Source organism: Scleropages formosus, chromosome 4 (assembly GCF_900964775.1).
Source record: "Scleropages formosus chromosome 4, fSclFor1.1, whole genome shotgun sequence".
NCBI classification, from domain to species: Eukaryota; Metazoa; Chordata; class Actinopteri; order Osteoglossiformes; family Osteoglossidae; genus Scleropages; species Scleropages formosus.
The window spans coordinates 8,914,998-8,935,871 of record NC_041809.1 but is presented as its reverse complement, the minus strand read 5'-3'; the positions used below and the strand labels follow the sequence as shown (position 1 = coordinate 8,935,871).

The 20,874-nt window shown below is 39.1% G+C and overlaps 1 protein-coding gene across 4 annotated transcripts in view; it reads right to left on the bottom strand.

The window, feature by feature from the left end:
• Nucleotides 1-20,266, bottom strand: part of adgrb3 (adhesion G protein-coupled receptor B3) — a 161,230-nt gene extending 140,964 nt beyond the window's left edge. For 2 of the 4 annotated variants that reach the window (XM_018749549.2, XM_018749552.2), the window contains exons 1-3: nucleotides 20,076-20,266; nucleotides 19,728-19,954; nucleotides 16,461-17,229 (exon numbers count right to left, since the gene is read on the bottom strand). In XM_018749549.2, coding sequence (XP_018605065.1) covers nucleotides 16,461-17,214 — 754 coding nt within the window. In that variant the 5' untranslated portion in view covers nucleotides 17,215-17,229; nucleotides 19,728-19,954; nucleotides 20,076-20,266. Of the gene's footprint in view, nucleotides 1-16,460; nucleotides 17,230-17,757; nucleotides 17,779-19,727; nucleotides 19,955-20,075 lie in introns of those variants that run through there. The other 2 variants (XM_018749550.2, XM_018749551.2) reach the window with 2 other exon arrangements.
• Between the last annotated feature and the right edge of the window lie 608 nt (nucleotides 20,267-20,874).

Below are 20,874 nucleotides of genomic sequence, written 5' to 3'. Positions count from 1 at the left end.
TTGTAACTAGTATTACCATCAATAAGAATTCGAATTTTGGTTTTTACGTGTAGATCACGCACACACATATTCTCTGAACCGCTTGTCCCATTCGGGGTCACGGGGAGCCAGAGTCTAACCTGGCAATACAGGGCAGAAGGCTGGAGGGGGAGGGGACACATCCAGGACAGGATGCAAGTCTTTTGGAAGGCACGCCAAGCAGGACTCAAACCCCAAACCCACCAGAGAGCAGGACCCGGTCCAACCCACTGCACCACTGCGCCACCGCGCCCCCCAGCCATGTAGATCAGACTAAGCTAATTCTTGATATTCTCTAATGCAGAGGATGCAAGAAAAATAAAAAAATAATAACACTTAATGACATTTAAAATACAAATGTTACGTCTGAGAGTGCCTAATGGGCCATAGACAAGACATTAAATGAAACATATTAATTATGTGGATTTCATTCTTCCATCACTCTACAACATTCATCGATTAACCACTTGACCTGGTCAGGTTTACAGTTGTCTGGAGCCTACTGTGGAATCATAGGCTACAAGGCAGAGATGGGTACACCCTGGACGGGAAGCCAGTCCATTGCAGGGTAGCCACACACAGTCACTCACATCCTCACACTAAGGGCAATTTAGAGTCACCAGGCAGGAAACCCACGCAGCAAACAAGCAAAGTCCACACACAGAGCATCTATGAATGTACATTTAAACACCTTCGGCACAGCACAGTGAGGGATATATATGTTTATTCATTTAATATGCTGTTAAATTATTTTATGCACTGTTGGCCAGCATGGTGGCACAGCAGGTAGCACTGCCCTCTTACCTTACTGAAGGTGTTCAGATGTAGGATGTATATATACACACACACACACACACACACACACACACACACACACACATTTTCTGAACCGCTTGTCCCATACACGGTCGCGGGGAGCCGGAGCCTACCCGGCAACACAGGGCGTAAGGCCGGAGGGGGAGGGGACACACCCAGGACGGGACGCCAGTCTGTCGCAAGGCACCCCAAGCGGGACTCGAACCCCAGACCCACCACAGAGCAGGACCCGGTCCAACCCACTGTGCCCCCCTCTATATATAATATACTGTATCTATATGTAATATGTATATATTTGCACCAGAAGACTCACAGACAGCTTCTGCCCACAAGCCAAAGGTCACTCAACAGACACCCACATTGACATCTGCACAAAAAAAACTGGTGTATTTCTGTAAATATCATCTTGATGTTGTATCCATTGTTTCGGTGTCAACTTTTTTTTTAGTGAATTTATTGCGTACTTTGTATTTATAACTTTTACACTTTGTGGGAGACATGAAAGCAAGAATTTCATTGTGTGATGTATAGACATGGGATAAACTTGACATACACATATGTACAGTTAATATTTTTGGTACTAGTAACCCTTGTAGGTAGTAATAATAATTTTAAAAAAAGAAAACCTAAATACAAAACTAGCTTACTAATCAAAATCTTACAAGTAACAAGTTTACCAATCATTCAATGAATTTCATTATAGTGCCTCGGCTGATTTGACTGAAGATGCGCCCCAAATGGGAATTAACAAACATCTCAAGCATAGCTGCCAGTCACCGTGTAGTACATGCTGGGCACATAAAGAGCAAGGCTTTTCACATCATCCAATGGGTTTCCCTGATGTGTAATTCTAACATAGTTCTCTGCAGCAGCGCTGCAGCTCGCATGATTTTGGGTGTGCACTAAATCCTGCACTTGAAAGTGAGCAGGGGCTTATGCTGGAATTCAACATGCCAGGAAGCTTCTGTGGGACCCCCTGGGGGCCAACATGACTGATGGCATGTGTCTTTGAGTGCCACTGCCTTGCTCCTGCTCCACACTAAAGTCCATCACTTATGTCTCCAGGAGTATTAACATCTGTCTTACTCAAGGGTCACGTTGAGCTGATTGACCAAGTTGCCTGTCCTAATAAGTAGTATTGAAGAGCCTTTATTCATGTACCAAAAAATGCAAGAGTTTTTTGTACTTTTTTATAAATAATTGGCCAAGCAACACAAAGTGAAGTGCAACGTATTAAAAAAAAAAAAGACGACTTTTCATTTGAGCCAAAAGCAGGATATCTGGGTAAAACTGAACCATTATTTGAATAATTCACAAGAGAAAACTACTTGAGAGTGCCCAATAGATACTTCTCAATTTACAAGTCTTAAAACAACCCTTCTGTATCATAACAATTCATCAAAGCACGTCGCGTAGCCACCAATAAAATGCAGTTATTGCATTTAAGTCACTCCCTGAATAAAATGCATGTTAATCTTTATGTTGTTGTCTTTTATATCCCCAGACCTTGTGGATAAGCTACAATAACTCGTCCTGATGGGTTTGCAGTTACAGGGCAGCTCCCCTGGTGTTAGAAGCAAAGAGCAATTAAAAGGAGCAGACAATCCAGTGAGCAGTAGGGTCACTGCGGTGCATTTGCAATCCCAAGTTGCATTCCATGTGTCATGTAAATTGTTATAACTGTCCAAAAGTGAGAAAACTTGCAGAAAGAAGAAGGCTGAGCCACATGAAGTGTCAATGTGATGCTTTAGTGTAGAAGGACCTTTCTTTCCAAATACATGAGAATCTGTTTCGAATGCATTTCTAAAAGGCATCAAAAGTGAAGAAAAAAACGAACAAAAATATATACTGTAGCCATCTGTACATAAAATGCTAATGTGACCCATTATGTCAAATGTACATCTAAGCAGATGAAAAAAGGCTTCAGCTAATACCATGGTTTTGGACACCTCTCCATATAAAACAACGAAAAAGGATGAAATCACTGTAATTTAAATCAAAAGCATAATTCAACTTGACGTTATGTCAACTGAAGTCTTATTTCTGTCGTGGATGATTCAGTGCTTGTTACCAGGTGATATTGAACACGTAGGCCTAAGTCGTGCAATGGGAAAAACCAAAGAATTATATCCATCACCGAGTACCATGTTTCCCATGAATTCTACCTAATTGTTCTTTTAATATTTTACATCCATTGCAGAAATCAATATGAATTACTGGGAACCTAATGTCCTTCTATAAATTGTTTTATAAATCATCTTTTGAGATAATTCAGACTTTATAGTCATGTACATTATCTCATATTGACTTTCGGAAAATTCTGAAATAGCTATGAGACATATTTCAATGTTTTATGCAAAAACGAACAAACTTTAAGCATATTGCAAGAGTATTTTCTGCTTTTTCAGTGAATAACTAATTAATATAATGTGAAACAATAAAGAAGCAAGTGAACAGTACTGAGATTTTTAACACATTGCTCTTTTCATATTCAGTTCAGTGAGCAGCTAACACTAATCCTGAGTAATTATTAAGTTTTTAAATACTTGGCTGATTTTTAGCTCTCATAAAATGAAAAATTAAAAAGTTGAACTCTTCCATGAAATTAATGTATCTGATTAAATAAAATAACTTACTGAAAGATTACACCATGGATGGGCTATTAATCAATGACTTATGGCTGTCAGCCTACAAACCATCTGTCAAGGCCTGACATAACAAACGATGTAGCTTTTGAGAGATCTATGAGATGCCAGGGTGAATGTGGTTGGTCTAACATATAAAATCGGACTGTCAACAAAACAAGAAAGGGTGTCGTGAGGATGAACGGTATTGCAATAATATGGATTAATTTACAGATTTTCTGAATTTCTGTATTGTGATTTTTTTATATTTAATTATTCATTTAACTCCTGCTTTTCTCTGAAGTAAGTTCCTATGTTCAGTGACTACTTACAATTAATTACTCATTGAAATAGCTAGGTCATTTTTTAAAAGATGCGATTCAGGCTAAAGACCTTGATCAAGAACACCACATCAGGAGCAAGGATTGAGACCTGTGTCCTTCGAGTGTAAGACTGCAGCTGTACATTTACATTTATTTGTTTGGCAGGTGCTTTTCTGCAAAGAAACGTAAAACTCAACCACTACACTACGTGCTGCCCAAGTGAAGATTCAGTTTATCTGATATTTCCAATGTCTCTCTGCTTGTGAAGACATTGGTGAATTAATACATGTAAAAGCTTTATGGCTGAAAAGAATATGTCATTATAAAATTGTGAAGGATTATTAAGTTCTTCAGTATCTTCTAAATCTGCTAATGACACCAGGGCTTTCACAGGCAATGAGTAATAAGTCCCTCAGGGACCGTCAGATTGAAACAAAAAAGAAAGGAAGCCTTAGAACAAGGTCCACTGGCAATTCTGTTCAGCTATGAGAAAAACAAGAGGAAGTCTTGATGTGCACTTTAGTTATCGCACCAGGGGATGCCAGCTTGAGGAACAGCTCCCATAATGCCCAGCTGAGAAGTCATAAGACTCTAAGACTCTAAAAGAGATACTTAGATGTCCTTTGAATCTGGATGGGCAACAGCTTATACGGTTGTTTTAAAAGGGCTGGAGAGAAGTTGCTGACACTCCCTCGGCAGCATTTCAGTAGCCACAGGTTCTTTACAAATCATGTCCTGATGGTGACATTGAAAATCTGGCTGCTCGGTATATTACTGCATTATTTTGTAAGCACCTCAGTAATCTGCATGAAAGCCAGATGCTTTTTTTCATTTAAATGAAAAGCTTTCAAAAAGCTTTCAACAATAAACTGCCGAGGAACCGACCGCTCCGATGCTTGTGAAGCATATCACTTTTCCTTATTGTGAAGCTACACTTTTAACATTACCACTTACTTAGCCTTATCTGCAACTCTTCAAATATATTACGATAAGTAATTGATACGGTTTAAAATCTATTTTTGCCCCTCTTAAGCAGTGTGCTCATTAAAAAATGATACACCTGGCTTTTTTTTCCAAAGAAAAAATCTGAAACAAGACATAGGCAAAATATTGTATATTCAAAGCAAAGTGGCTTTAAGAAAGCTAAAAGCTCTTAGTCGTGCTCCTTTGTCTTCCTGAATAAACCATACGCTATCCATGAAGGCCTACTGTACAAGTGGGATGGGGCCAGTGTGGCTTTCATTTGGAGGAAGTCCAGCCCTACCAGTATGTGTGTGCGGCCCAGAAAGTCCTCAGCGGTGGGGCACTCATCCATGTCTCAGCAAACCCAGCAGGTGAACCTTGACAAAGCTGACGTGAAGGCTAGCTGAGGCTGCATCGGTTCATTCAGAAATAATTACTTCTGAAAACGGGCAGCGCTGCTTCAGCTGACAGTTGCAGTATTCGCGGGCGCTGTCCCTAAATGACACCGAATAATGTCCTACTTTGTGTCAAGCGCGTCCCAGTAGCTTAAAATCAGAGGCAGGTCTGTCTGATAGTCGTTCCCTTGGCAAGAGTTAAAGATGGTTCTTATGAGAATCGAGAAAGGTTCACCTTTCTGATCTGATTTCCGGCTGAAGTCTCTTTCATTTATTCACTCTCTCATTAAGGACAGGATTGCAGTGGTCCAGAGCTTATCGCAGAAGCAAAGGGTGAGAGGCCGGGCGCACCCTGACTGCGGTGCATCACAAGGCCAGCAGAACTGTCTTTGATGGTTGAACACGGCAGGCTCCAGAACAGCCATGTAGACCAGCAGTGACAACAGAGTGTTCAGAGTTAAAACTCCCTTCTTGCTCCGTTACACACTCGGGCATACAAGAAGGATTACCAAAAGGCTAAATAAATGTTACCAAATGATGGAATTGTGATTGTGACCTTCAAAACACTTTTACGTGATGTACCAATGTTGTTTTCTAGCCTCACCAGCTGAATGTTGATAACCTTGATAAATGCATATGAAATAAAACAAAGCTAATACATCGCACAGTATTTTCAAATCAAATGTCTGATGCAAAAACAAAATTGTAATAAAATGGACATTAAATAATTCATTTCTCATTCTTAATCTGTTGCGTTTACATGATTAGTGGCCTGCATTAGTTTTCAGACCACAAGATCCTGATTTTTGAAAGAAGAAATGAAAGTGTCAGATACACATTTGCAGAATTCTATGTGTTTCTAAAAAAAGAAGACACCCTTCAGACATGCCCAGGATAATTAAGCTTATCGTAAATTAATAATCTTAAAATGAGAGCTGTATTATAGAGATTTAGACAGATTTGCTCCTCTGTTTAGCCAGGGTGGTGTGCAGACGGTGAGAGTTACTATGATGATGGATTGGGGTTTGTTCAGAGTCCTCATCTGTACTACTTCCTCCAGAGCATCCAGCCCAACTCTCAGGACCAAATCAGCTTTCTTGCTCAGTTTGTTCAGCCTGCAGGAATCACCTGTAGAAATGCCTTTGCTTCAGGATATAGCAGCATGGAAGACCACACCTGCTCCAACAGACTGGTAGAACATCTGCAACAGTGACCTGCATACTACAAAAGATCGGGGTCTCTGGCCCTAATTGAGTACTTTTGCTGTGTGATACATCTGTTACAGTAGTTCACAGCATCCATGTTGTGTGAGACTTCATCAGCAGTAGGATACACATGAGCATTAAATAAGAGTGGAACATTGAAATCTTAAATATATCTACACAGTAATTTTATAGAAAACTGTAATACACACACACACACACACAATCTTAAACCACTTGTCCCACCAGGACGGGACGCTAGTCTGTCGCAAGGTACCCCAGGCAGGACTTGAACCCCAGACCCGCCAGAAAGCAAGACCCAGCCAAACCCGCTGCACCACCATGCCCCCCTCCTGTAATATATAATTTTAATTAATATAATTAATATATATTATACAAAAATTCTTTAATTACACCTGGATGTTCAGTGACATATTGTATAAGGTCACAATATACTTAGCCCCCATTTATCAGGGTGCCACGCAACGAAAATTGCTACAACAGCATATTAAATATATATCTTTTTTTCATACATTGGGCCTATTATTCAGTACAACGGTATTTTTGCCCATTACAGTGGTATCAGTCTAGCTATTTTCTCACTAAATACAGCGTAATTGTACAAATTATTATATAACAAAGCTAGCTATATACATATATAATATATACGTATATACTGTATATGTTTTCCACTTCCTGCTAATGATCTCACTACACTGATAATCTCAACCAATCACAATTTTCAGTTTACGTAAATCTAAAAAATCAGATTTAGTGCTGTGGTTGTTAATTAATTACTGAATTTAGCTCTTGCTTTTCTTCACAGCAGCTTCCAACTATTTATTCTTTTATACAGCTTGGTAGTTTTTTACTGGAGCGTTTATGTTTAAGTGTCTTCTGCGGATACTCTCTGGACTTCTGTGACCCTGCTTTCGTCAAACAGTTTTTGAGAAGGAATGAATATAAATGAAACACAGCAATTATAGGGCAAGCTACAAATAATAATATTCATTACAAATATTAAATAAGTTGGTGTTAGGCATTAAAAAACAAAAAAAAAGGATTTATTTATTTTATTTTTTTTTTTTCTGGTTCCATTAATTTAGGTGATGCATTTTTCAACTAGGATTCGAAAATTACTAATGGTAAAAGACTGTATGAGTGACATTCCCATTTGCAAGTCCTTCCAATAGGATGTTAATGCAAATATTTTTATTTCATACATTGTAATTGTAAGCCTTTGAGGGGCAAAGCTGACATTTTTGTGGTCTAGGAAGAACTGCATCAAATAGTTATCTCTTTCAAATATATGTAGAAATCTCACTCAACTTTAATTGAAAACTCAATGAAACGTAGTTAAACAGAATGTCATAATTTAGTGCATCAAATCATTTAGCAGACACAATTCTCCAAAGCAAGATACAACTCAGGGTAAAGAAAAATGCATTTGACTAAAGACAAAGAGCTTCAGATACAGATGCACTGAAGCAAAGATCATCGGAGCACACTTTGTCTGATACAGTTGTTTTTGCCAGCATACATTCGGTGAGTAGCTGTCTATAGAACTCAGTCAGATGGTGAATATAAAGATGATCATAATAAATTGTGTAATTTATGGAGCTGATGGAAGATTCAAACAGAAATGGGTCTGAAAGAGATTACGTTTAAGAACCTTCTTGAATGCTGGAGGATTCAGCAGTTCCGAGGGAGAGAGGGTGCTCATTCCACAAAATTGTTGCCGAAACTGAGAACCTCAAGACTTCCAATTTTAGGTCCATGAGGGGGAACACCAAGCAGACAGAGATTGAGGAGCTCAGGGCTCTTGCTGTTGGCGAAGGAATAATCAGGTCATGTAAGTATTGGTCTTTTCTTAGCTAACTGAAATGGGACCTTGATGTTAAAATACCGAAGTTATGTGGTGTATTGCAATTCCCAAATTAAAAACTCTTATTCTACACAGCTATTTGTTCTCCGGACAGGTTTCTAAGTACATGCAAAAAATACAGCCTAGCAGACATGATTGATTTGCAAACTTCTGAGGATCCAATCAGGTCCTCCGAGAAATCTAGTCCTATAATTTTGTGAATTTTCCTCTGGGGGCCATCCTATCAAATGTGACTAACTGTCCCTGGTTCACTGACACCTTTAGGAAGCATTTATTTCCCAAACCCCACTGACAGCTCTATCTAAGCTGGCATTAGAGGTCTGTATGGGAATTCTGGCAACATATTATTCTTTCTAAACTTTTTCTGAAGACTAATGGAGAATTTAAATTGATGGATAGCAATCCAAAGTTTCCTATTATGCATATGGAGAAAATAAAGTAATCTAATTTGTATTAAAAAGAAGATTGAATTGTTCATTCATCTTCGGAGACTCATTACTTGTGAGCACTGCATTCACAGCATGTTCTTTTTGAAGCCAGAGAAAACATGACCACAACAGCCACAGTCTTTGCTTTGATTTAGAAAGGTCCAGTTATTCACAACTCATAAAGAGAAAAAGGCAGGAAATATCATATCAGGGAGAGACATGCATATGAAAAAAACCATATTCTCATCTGCAAACCCTATTGTCATAGTGATACAACAATATTGCATATTTACACACACACACTGACTGAAACCGTTTATCCCAAGTGGGGTCAGTTGGAGCCTAACCCGGCAACACAGGGCATAAGGCTGGGGGGGGGAAGGGACACACCCAGGACAGGATGCCAGTCTGTCACAAGGCACCCCAGGCAGGACTCGAACCCTAAACCCAACAGAGAGCAGGCACAGGCCAAACCCGCTGAGCCACCACACCCCCCTGGGAGTATATGTAATCACATTTAATAAATAAACATTTCAGTTTGCTTCAGTGTATGTTCTTTATCAGGAAAAACAAAACACACTTGCACATAAGTAAATACAACTGAAAATGCAAACACAAATAAGTGAATTTAAATGTGCTCTCATTGCCTGAAAAGCTGTGCATTCAAGCCATATATTTTAGTGAGTTATAATAAATAAACACCTACTGTATGCATTATTTGCCTTTGATCTATTATGTCAAGCATCTGTTCATTTTATAAGGACATTACTTTACGTAGACTTCAGATACATAGGTACACAGGTCTAGACAACAGACATATATAAAAATCACTTTCAGTTCAGAAAACAAATGAACATTCTAATCTCCGACAGCATATATTCACACTATTATCAATGACTTGAAACCCTGTGATTCCACCAGAAACATACCTTTATGAGCATAATGATTATTATGAAAGATGACAAATATCATACTGTATACAGACTTCTTTTGTCTTTTTAACATAAATTGAAGTCTTTTTCATGAAGACCTTCAGATGAAAGACTTACAAACAAAACTGGTGGAGAACGAAATACTTTGAGGTTAGGAATGGGTACCACTGCACCAAAGATATGTCACTGAAATAACAAAGAGCTGACACACTCAGAGCTTGATTTTTTGGTGAGGTGAATATGTCTTGTTACTGAATCATTGAAGCTGAATGAACACATTTTAAATAATTCTTTGTTCCCCTTTCTTGGTAATTATGAAAGAAAATAATTCTTTGTTGCTATTCCTTAGTAATTATGAAAGAAATAATTCATTGAAATATGTATATAGTTTTGCTCATTCAAAACAATAACTGCAGTTACATTCCTTTGCTGAGAAAGTTGCATGATAATAAGTTTTAAAGATGGTCATTAATGCTAGGCAGAAAAAAACCTGCTCAGTCATCATCATCCCTATGTCTGAGCACTCAGAAGGTTGGCTGTACTTCATGAAGTCTGATTCTGCTAGAGAGCTGCAGTATAAGACTCCCCCAAGAGAGATGGGCGGATTAAAGCTTTCACTAAATGTAAAAAAAAAAAAAAAAAAGGCTCATTATTTATATTTCAAATAAATAATGGTGTATAAATATTAATGAAGAATTTATCATAACGCTAAAATAATGAAAGGCGAGATTCATGCCGTGTGCAGGGATCTGTCTTCATTTGAAATTCAAAAAAGCTTCAAGTAACATTCAGTACTATTACGTGAGATACGTTTGACAATGCCTAATGACTGGCAATTTTACACTTGTCAAATATATGCATGTCCACTACACAGATTTAATAGCTGTCTTACCCTTTCTGTCATACAGGGATCATAGCTTTCATAACACATAGCTGCAAAGGTTTGTGCTCATGTAGGATTAACAGACTGCACCATCAATATTCCATGCATCTCTGGACCTAATCCTACACATTTACTAAGTAACCCGTGTGATCTCATAACCTGGCTAGGCAAAACAACATCTGTCATTCTAAGACATGAATTGTATTTAACATTGTACACACACACATTTTCAGAACTGCTTGTCCCATATGGGGTCACAGAGCCTACCCGGTAACAGAGGGCATAAGGCCAGAGGGGAAGGAGACACACCCAGGACAGGATGCCAGTCCATCGCAAGGCACCCCAAGCGGGACTCGAACCGCAGACCCACTGAAGAGCAGGACCCGGTCCAACCCACTGTGCCACTGCGTCCCCCTTAACATTGTATATTTCTTATAATTCCAAAGACTTGCTTTTGTGTTTGGAATATTTTCCATAATCCTTGTTCTGCTTCTTTGCAATAATATAAATGTTCTATAGGTGCAATTTTGCAGATGCATCTTTGTGTCAAAGAGGGATTTTAAAGAGATATATGGTGCACAGATTCACAAATGAGAAGCTATTCATAATACACTGTCATTTATGCCCATGCAGTGAAATGTGTTTTATTTTACCTTGTCACCTGTGCCATCCACTGTATGTTGGAGAACCATCTATCAAGGTTGAAAGGTATGAATGCTTCCAATAAAGAAAGTTTCTCCCCACCTAAGATAACTCATCAATATTATTGTTGATGTATGACTGAATACAATTTAAAATGGAGGAGTGTGTCTTTTGTCGCACCAGTTCTTTTAACTACTAATACAATACACCAATTTAAATTTGGGGGAAAAAGTTTACAGTTTGCAGGCACTGTAATGACGTAGTTTGAATAGTTTTGTCTACTGTGACAAACATTGAGAGTCTTTATGGGTTGCAAGCCAGAAAATATTAAAGGCCTCTGAAGCACACTGACTTGTAAAAAACTAAAAGTAGCCTGACATGAATGGCTTTGTTAGTTAGATCTTCAGTATTACTTTATGATGCATAATTGTACAGATCAATTATGACATTATTCCTATAGACAGAAAGGCAGGGGCGGTTAGGAGAGGTTGATGATTACTATTTAGGGCATGTCAAGTCAATATTTTTCTTTTATAAAATGCATTTAATAAAAATTAAAAGAATTCATAGGCAAGAAAAATTGATATTTGCTTTAATGTGAGTGTTGTGTAGATGCCATTAGTAATATACACAAATGCAGTATAAGGACACTGGTTCACAAAAACAATTTTTAAGAACATGAACTTTGCGAGACAAAATGATGTTACCATGTCATTTGTAAACTTGTAGCTGCCTAATATGACTCAAGCGTGATTTTGTTTACATAATATGCAACTGTAGAATATGACATATAACATATGAACCATTCCACTATGAACAGATTTTGAAAAAAATGGAAAAAAAACACATTATTTGTGGGTATTTAAATAGTTTGTTTACATAGACTATGTGGTCTGTATTCTCTTATAAATAATTTAGGTGAGACATTAAGTGTGGGGCTTTACTATAGTTACACTTTGAATTTAGAATGGTTGTTTTCAAACTGAACCACTTATAAAAACTCTTTTGGAACATTTTGTAACTGAGAATTAGATTTATATGAAATACAATACTTGTGTGTAATGTTTACATTTAATTTTGATGACATTCAGTACACAGATTATGGCACTCAGATGGCAACATCCTAGTTAATAATTGTTCTGTCCCAAAAGTAACACTTAGTAACAGTATTAATAGTAACAATTACACAAAGGTAAACTGCAAAAATCTATTTGTATGTCTTTTTCCATATTTAATATCAATATCTGAGAAGAGCAAAAAAAAATCATAAAGGTTTGCCTTGAGGAATATCTAAGGGAATAAAGAAGGTGAACAGAACAAACTGAAGGTGCATTAAGCTTTTAAGTGATGTCTTTTTTTATTGTACCCATTACTCTTATTGTCAGTTTAACCTTACCTTGAATCACCAAGTGTAAGCAATTTGCACTGATTATAAGGTAAAATTTAAAAGTTTTCATGTATTTATCTTTACACTAAAAAGTCCAACATGTGCATATACTAGGTAACTTATGGGATATTATGGATATTAAGTAGAAAAAAAAAAACTAATTTACAAGATGAGAGGGCTCTGGGAATGCTGTGTCCCCTGATGCTGTGCCCTTCTTACCAAATGAATTAAAAGCTTTAGTACTATCAACAAAAATGCAAATATTACTCAGAAATTATATGGTAGTGGTGGGGAAAGCTTACCCAATAGTCAGAAAAAATACATTCTTCATCAAATGACATAACAGAAGCAACTTTGGAGTTTATAAAGGTGAACAGTAGTTTTCTGCATGTTCTCGCCCATCTTAAGGTCATCCTGTGCATCTTATCTGACAGTTAAGTGCATCCACAAAAAAAAAAAAAAAACTCTTCAACGTTCATACTAAATATCACAAAGATAGAAAAAACTAAACAACACAAAAGGGTGACGTTCACCGCAGTTCCAACAGACTGATGTATTGTAGACTAAATGTCAGTGCTACTGTATTTTCCAAACAGATGTGTAAAAGTGACGTGCGATACTGGACCTGTCCCATTTTTGGGCTTTAGAAGAACGAATGCACTGGATTTCTTTACTGCATGTTTTGACATTCAGGTCAAGACTGACATACCCATTCTCTCATACAAAGGACAATTTAAGGCCTATTTATAAAAAGCACGGAAGAGTAGACTCCCAGAAAGAGGACAAAGAGCATCTGATAATTAGTGACAAACAAGCTGCCCAGAGTCAGTCAATGAGACAATATCTGAAGACATTGCACAACTGTGGCAACCAAATTTGTTGGTAATCTGATCTGAGTGGCCTGTTTACAAAATAACTGACTTTCACGAATAAAGACTCAACACCTAAATGTCCAGATTGCTTAAATCAGTTGACCTGATGGGTATAACCTGTGTTTTAGAGGCTGCAGTATTGATGTTGTATTAGCATGGTAAGTGGTTTGTGCAAATGGTAGATGGATTACAGTATACAACTGCCTAAGCCAATGAACTGGACTAAATATGAGCATGTATGTATTAGTGTTATTAGATATACTCTCTATAACTTATATAGCTGTATTTTGTCTGTTGCTTCCACAGCAAATGTACTAGCCCTCTGAAACATAAGCAGATAAATAAATTTACAACAAACCATCTGTGGAAAGACAAGGCTCCCCTTTCCTCATGATATAAGATGTTCTGCTTAGTACTGAAATGAAATCCAAAAAAGAGTATTATGTTAATTCTTTAATGGTTAAATCCAGGCAACATCCTGAAAGCTGAGGCAAGTATATTAAGCACAGTTCACCAGCGAAGACCTTATCTGTCATGTAACAGGAATTTTTCGCTTTTTTATAAAATCCCCTCAATTCCAAAATGCTGCTTGTCCCACATGTGCATCCAGTCGATCAAAGGTTTTCTCTGCACACCAGTCAGGGCCACTATCTGTGCTTGTGCTCTAATGGAGGAGTCTGTAGTAGCATCACATCTCTGAGATCACTGGTGGGCACAATTTTATTAATACTTTGTAAACCATAGTAAAATCAGGAAATTCTGTGTAAATCAGGGACCAAACTGTAAAACTGGTGTGGAAGGGAAAATAACACCTTTTCCATGTAAATTTAATACATTACAATTTAATATTTAATCTACAGGGATTAAGATATTTCAGTGAAACTTTAAATCTACATTTAAGCATAGAAGAAGTTCAACTTGTCCTTTCAGAGAGTCCCTCCATCCATCTCTCCATCCATCCCTCCATCCCTCTCTCCTTCCATCTCTCGATCTCAAGAGTTACTGTGCCGTGTTTGCCATCACTAATACTTCAGTTATTGTTTTTGGATGTAAGAATGTAGCTAAATGTTCTTCCATCATAATACTCCAACAACACCGTTGTGAGCAAACCAAGTCTCCCAGGTAAAATTGCAATGATAGCCTCCCGAGAGCCAGCAGAGAAGGTTTTTGATTATAGTTGCACGATTTTTATAAAGGTGCTCTCCAAGCCCTACCACCGAACATGTGGTATCCTTTCAAAGAATAGAATGTCCTTAGATGTAGCAGAACTCACCATTATAACAGTTTGCAGACACACTTAAAAACATATGTCCTCCAGCATGGACAAAAGTGAGAGGCTGGGTCTCAGGAGGACAGGACAATGATGAACTTATTTACTAACAAGATAACTCATGTTTTTTTCTTAATCAGACAGGCTACTCTTGGGCGATAAAAAAGAAGGAGAGTTTCAGTGTATTTCAACCTTGTGTAACATCAAACCTCCATTGCTGCCTATCAAAAAGTCGTTATTTGTCTTAACAGGATGAGGCCTGGGTAAATCGTAAATGTAGGCGCTATAGACAGACCTTACAATATTAGGGCCTGTATTGCCTCATGCTTTGAAATCATCCTTTGTTGCCTTGCTTCGAGGAGATCAAAGTCGGCCGTTTAATCAAACGGTAGCCTAGTTCACGGTAACCGGGCCGCGTTCGGAACACCCACTCTGATGCAAGGTCTGATGCAATGCTTTTAAACTGATGGTGACCTACTGGCCAGCCAGATGAAAACGGATTTAAAGCCCTTTCACTCTAAAAATAGGAGCTTTAAAAAATAAGCCAGTGCTCTTAAGATGCTGAACCAGGTTGATAAACAAATGCTGATTTCTAATTTACGGAGGAGCATTTCCGTGTGAAAAGTTAAACATTGGAAGTTCCCGATGTCAAACCCGCTGGGATGTGCCTTTTTAAATTTTGAGAGTGTTGAGATTTGGTGACCTATGATTTTTACAACTTGAATCAAAAATTGCATCTAAGCTTAGACTGCTGTGAAGTATGTTATAGCCGCTGGACTCTACTAACAGTCCCCTCAACTGACCTTCCATTCACCAGTTAGTCAAGGAAAGATCAACGTCAAGCATTTTTTAAGTGATGAAAATTTTCTGATGTCCTTACAGTACCCAATACAATGAAAAGCCCTTCTTTGAAATGTAATTTCCTTTCTTGTTATTTTTTGATTATTGTACATTCATGCTTTCATAATCTTGATAAAGCACAATAATACTACATATTGATTAAAATTACATAAATTAGACAACTACATTGTATAATTTTAAATGGGAAAGGCAGAGAAGTTGCCTTCCTAAGGCTAAACCTCAGTCAACTGAAACACACTCCCTACTGTTAATATTAACTGTAAAAACAAACATAAAAATACACCTACGTTTTAAACTACTTACCAACGTTACTGTGTTACTGTGCAAGTAGAAAGAACACAGCAGGGGTACAACACAGGTTTATGTGAGCTGAATGTAAGACTGGCTTCCATGTCCATGTACGTCCTCACATGCATGAACAACAGTCATTATCAATTATCAACTCATAACAGAATGGTTTGATTTGTTCTCATATATTTTTCGATTCTGTCTAGGTAGGATTGGCTGTGCTTGGAAGGACATGTCTTATATACACATCCTTTTATCTTCTGAACCAACCATTTGACACATGTAGGCTTGAGAAGAGGCAGTTGCGGTTCTGTGTTCCACAGGCCGCAAAACTGCTCTTTATTTATTCATGGGAAGTTGAGTCACTATCACTTATCAGCTGGTAACAGCACGGTTTGATATTCCTTATTTCTTTTTTTCAAAATTGTACCTTAAGTGGGCTGAGCTGTGGTTGGAAGAATGTGTCTTATATATACATGTTCCTTTATCTTCTGGATCCAGCTCTTAATGCTTACAGGCTTGCCAAGAAACAATTGTGAATGTGTCCCACAGTCTGAAAACTGCTTTTTATTTATTTATGATGAGTTGGTTGGATCACTGGAGATACACATTTGAGTAAGACATTAAGAAAAAAAAAAGAAAAACTCAGTAGGAGAAGAAAGCATACTCACCCTCCTTAGGTGGTCGCTTGACTTCGGCACTCAAATTGCAGATGTGCCCATTTCTGAGCTGGGGGGTGAGACACCCCTCTGTTTGGGGGTTCAATGGCAGCACCACATTGTTAAGCACCAGGGTGTTCTCCACCTCCCCATCACCTAGGTGCTGCGGACAGGTGCATTTGGCGTACACCATTCCACACGACTCCGCGGGCACTTTCTCTGTCTTCAAGCAGTTCTCCAGCCATGTACACAACACCTGGCAGCCGAACTGGCTGGGGCTCGCCTTATTCAGAACTAGAAACTCCAGCACAGACCTCTGCTCCTCCTCCGTCCTCCTTTGTATCAATCCAGTGTAGTCGTAAGGAAAAAGCCTGCGAAGCTGCACAAAGTTCTTGTCGTACTGCAGGAATATGTACATGTTCTTGGATTCGCAGATGTACACGATGGACTCATTGGTCCTCAGCTGCTCATTGATCTTCTCATGAGAGTAATGATCAAACTGATAGGCCAGCAAGGAGAAATTGGAGCAGTTCAGGTCACGTTTGTACAATTTCAGGTAGATACTGTATTTGGTAGGGTCTGGGTTCTCCAACGTCCAAGTGCAGTTTGTGTAGTTCTTGGGGAACATCTCGCTCACCGAGTAGGATCCATATATAACCCCCTTAACCAAAGTGGAACACCAAAAGTCTTGGGCACCGGTAAATCCAAACATAACCAGGAGATAGGTGGAAAATATATAAATCAACAGGTTACGAATAGCCTTCATCCTATGTCATTTGGCCTGTGGGGGGAAGGAAATAAAGATGCAAGTAACACACTAAAAGATGAAAAAAAAAGAGAGAGACACTAGATGTAGCTCAGCACTGATCATGTCCCCTCTGAATAAGACAGGCTGATAATTCGTGCACTATTTATTTCCATGCAAGAACCTGGTTTATTTGAGATGCACGGTCAATTTCAATTTTAAACTGTACTACGATGTATCTGGCCAGCTCTCTGGAGGGCTGCAGTGTTGAAGAACCCGATTTATTTTCCTTTTTTATCCTAAGGGGTAAACTAAACTTTGGACCAACATTGCCACCTTGTGGTTTGACTTTATTTATTTAAAAATACATTTAAATAAAACATAAAAAGGATAAATGAAACTCGATGGCAAATGATTTTGTGAATTGTTTTAATGCATAAATAACCCTTATTAATTTTATGCGGTGAATATCGCGTTCTTATTCTAGAAAATCGTTAATAAAGCATCCCTAAAATTTGAGACAACGGAAATCATGAAAAAGAACCAATTGGATCGAATTCTTACCGTTCGTCCCAACCAAGCAAAATGACAAAATAATTTCCACTGTCATTTAAACATGGATTGATAGATCAGAACCAGGCGACTGCTGCAAAATCTGCATGTTCCTCTCTGGCTGTCTACATCTGCTACTTGACGAACGCCTACAGCAAAAACAACAATAATAATAAAAGAATACATCATATGAACGATCTAACGCATCGGTTTAATCTGGCAGGTCACTTTACGCGCAAACCTGTTCCTGATGCTGATCTGATTTGCGGAAAAAACTCCCTGTACATGTGGGTGCATGACGATTGTGTGCAGTCTAATGCAGCAGCAGTGCTTCTCTCACATCAGTGCAGTTCAACCAATGAACACATAAATAAATAAAAGGCAAAATAAGGAATTTAAAAAAAAAAAAAAAACAAAAAAAAACCAAAAAATAAAACAAGAGCGACATCAATATTGCAACTCTGCCATCATGCCAGTTGACCGAGCGCTCAGTCTCCATATAATAAGCGCACAATGCCTAGCGCAGCCAGTTGGGATGGAGAGAAGTGCGTTTCTCCTCATCAAGTGCAGACCACCTTAACACTCAACCTTAACACATAAACCACCTTAACGTCTCAAACCTACATCTTTACTAATATTAAATCTGCAGGGCTTTACTTCTTCCATGGTCGGGTTGGTATTAAGACAACCAAGGCAATTAGACAACCAAGTGGAGCCGACCTTGTACTCATAATCCAGACTTCCCTACCCTCCCTTCCTTGGCTCTTGTTATTACTATCTTTTAATATATACAGTATATACATTAAGGATGTGCTCACAGGTAGGTTATGCAATGCAGCTAGTCACTGCAGATTTTAATTCTTTATTTGCTGTGTAGGGTTTGAGTAACCCTAGGTAGTTTCCCAAATCTTGAGATGGAGAGATGGAAGGAGAGAGGGATGGAATGGAGGGATAGATGGATGGATTGATAGATGGGGGAAAGAGAGAGAGAGCTGTGGGAAAGGGAGAAATGCCACGCGATGCCCTCATTGCATTAATCCTACAGGCAATGCAGCTGGGCGCAGTGTCACCGCGCTGTGTAGGCGTCCAAATCCAGTGCAAAAAAGAAGAGGATGCTGTCTTGAAAAATCCTCAAAAATCTTCTCTTTTTCAGCAACTCTTGCCTTTTTCCCTTTCCTTGGAAGGGGAGGGGGGGGGGGGATAAGGGGTGCTTGCATAATGCGACCGTGTAGAATAGTCTATTATTAAGATATTACAATGCGGGCTCGCTTTCCCTTCCATTTCCATGCGTGGGACCGGTTTATATAGGACGCATCACGCAGTTTAAGCCTCGCATTGTGACGGATGCGACTGAAATGTGGTCCTAAGGACGGGCTGATGCATTAAACTAGTTGGGATTTCAAAGCACCATACGCGTCGCTAAAAAAGAGAGAGGGAGAAAAAGAAAAAAAAAAAAAAAAAAAAAAAAAAAAAAAAAAACAGCCATGGACCACCGTGAAGTATAAGCAAAGGAGAAAATGGCGAATCGCTGAATAATTCTTTTCATAATAAGTTTTGGAAGCAAGTATGAAAATATGAAAAATAAAATAAATGAACCCCTACTCAAATTCTGTGGAACCTAGACGGCGCCAGAACTCCATTCTTTGCCATTTTAAACAACAACACGCAGAAATTTCGCCTCTTAACTTCGCATTAACCCGAGAATATTCCCCGGCTCCCGTAACCAGCTTCGCCGCGCTTTTAGCGCCATTCCAAACTATGAAATAATGCCCACATTCCAAGGTACTGTATTCCTCGCTTGCCGAAGAGATCAACTTCCGAACTAAATGTCAGAAGGCTGTGGCGAATAGCCCGGTATCCGTGGACCACTTGTCCTTCCTGAATTACTCAGCTCTCAGTTTTCCACGCAGTACAGAGGGCTAATAATAAACACCGTTAACAGACAGCGCAGCGATGATAATTGCAATAATGCCGTTAATTACCTTACAATCCGGAAGCTATGGCTATTTTTCCAACATGCTTGCACACATCCCTCAAAAACAGCAAAATGTGCAGCCTCCTTGTAAATCGATACTTCCCATTGCCCGCGATGGAAGTCTAGTGCAACAAGACGGTCAAGACGACAGGAAAAAAAAATAATAATAATTTAAAAATGCGTTAGACTCCAGTGAAGCTCATCTTCCGTCCGATTTCCACCAAAAAAATGAACCTGTAAAGGCGAATATAACGCAAGAAAGCAACAGAAAGAAAGAAAGGAACGGAAAATTAGGGGGGGGGGGGAAATCAATTTACTGCGCAAGGAATAAAAGTAAGGGAAAAGAAAGGCATACCGTCGGTCGCACCAAAATAATAACAACAATAATAATAACCAAATCAATGTGAAAAATACAGGAATGGAAATTGTCTCCTCGCTTGTCTTCTCTCCAGAGGTAATAGAGACGGGCAGCAGGTTAGAGGAAAAAAAAACGCGGAGCTGATGGAAGGGAGATGTTTGAACGCTGAGTGTGAGTGTGGAGTGCAACGGGGGAAGCGCGCTCTCGCTCGCTCGCTCCCTCTCGCTCGCTCGCTCTCGCTCCGAGCTCCGGGAGTGCGGCTGCAGTGGCGCGTCACCACCGCTAAGATGAAGCGCCGCGCGCGGAACGTTCCTTGCGCCGCGCGCGCTCTCTTTCCCCCGCCGCCTGTCTCCCGACGCCTTCATTTCACTGGAGCTCGTGGCGGACGAACGTTTTTCCGCGCGGACTGGAACCCGCCCGCCCCGCGTGCCTTTTTTCCTCAGTCTGCACGCGTCGAACTTGTACTCATTTTCCACCATTTCTCCTTCATTTTTTTGGACTAAATGATATTTCCTTAAAGGTTTTGCGGATGGAGACCTGGCTGGATAACCTGTGCGTTTAGGGAGGGGGGGATAATGGAATTATCAGCATTTTGCAGGTTTGAAAAACTGAATATTTCCTAGGAGTGCATTTTTATTTTGATTTTCACCCGAATCATACATCAGTTGAACAATGATTCAATCAATGTTCTTGTGTTTGAAAGTCAACTACCTCCCACATGCCCGAGGTTTTTGTGTATGGAGCCTTTTTCCGGCACTTGTTTACGTGGTCAGCATAAAATTTGTATTGTGCATTG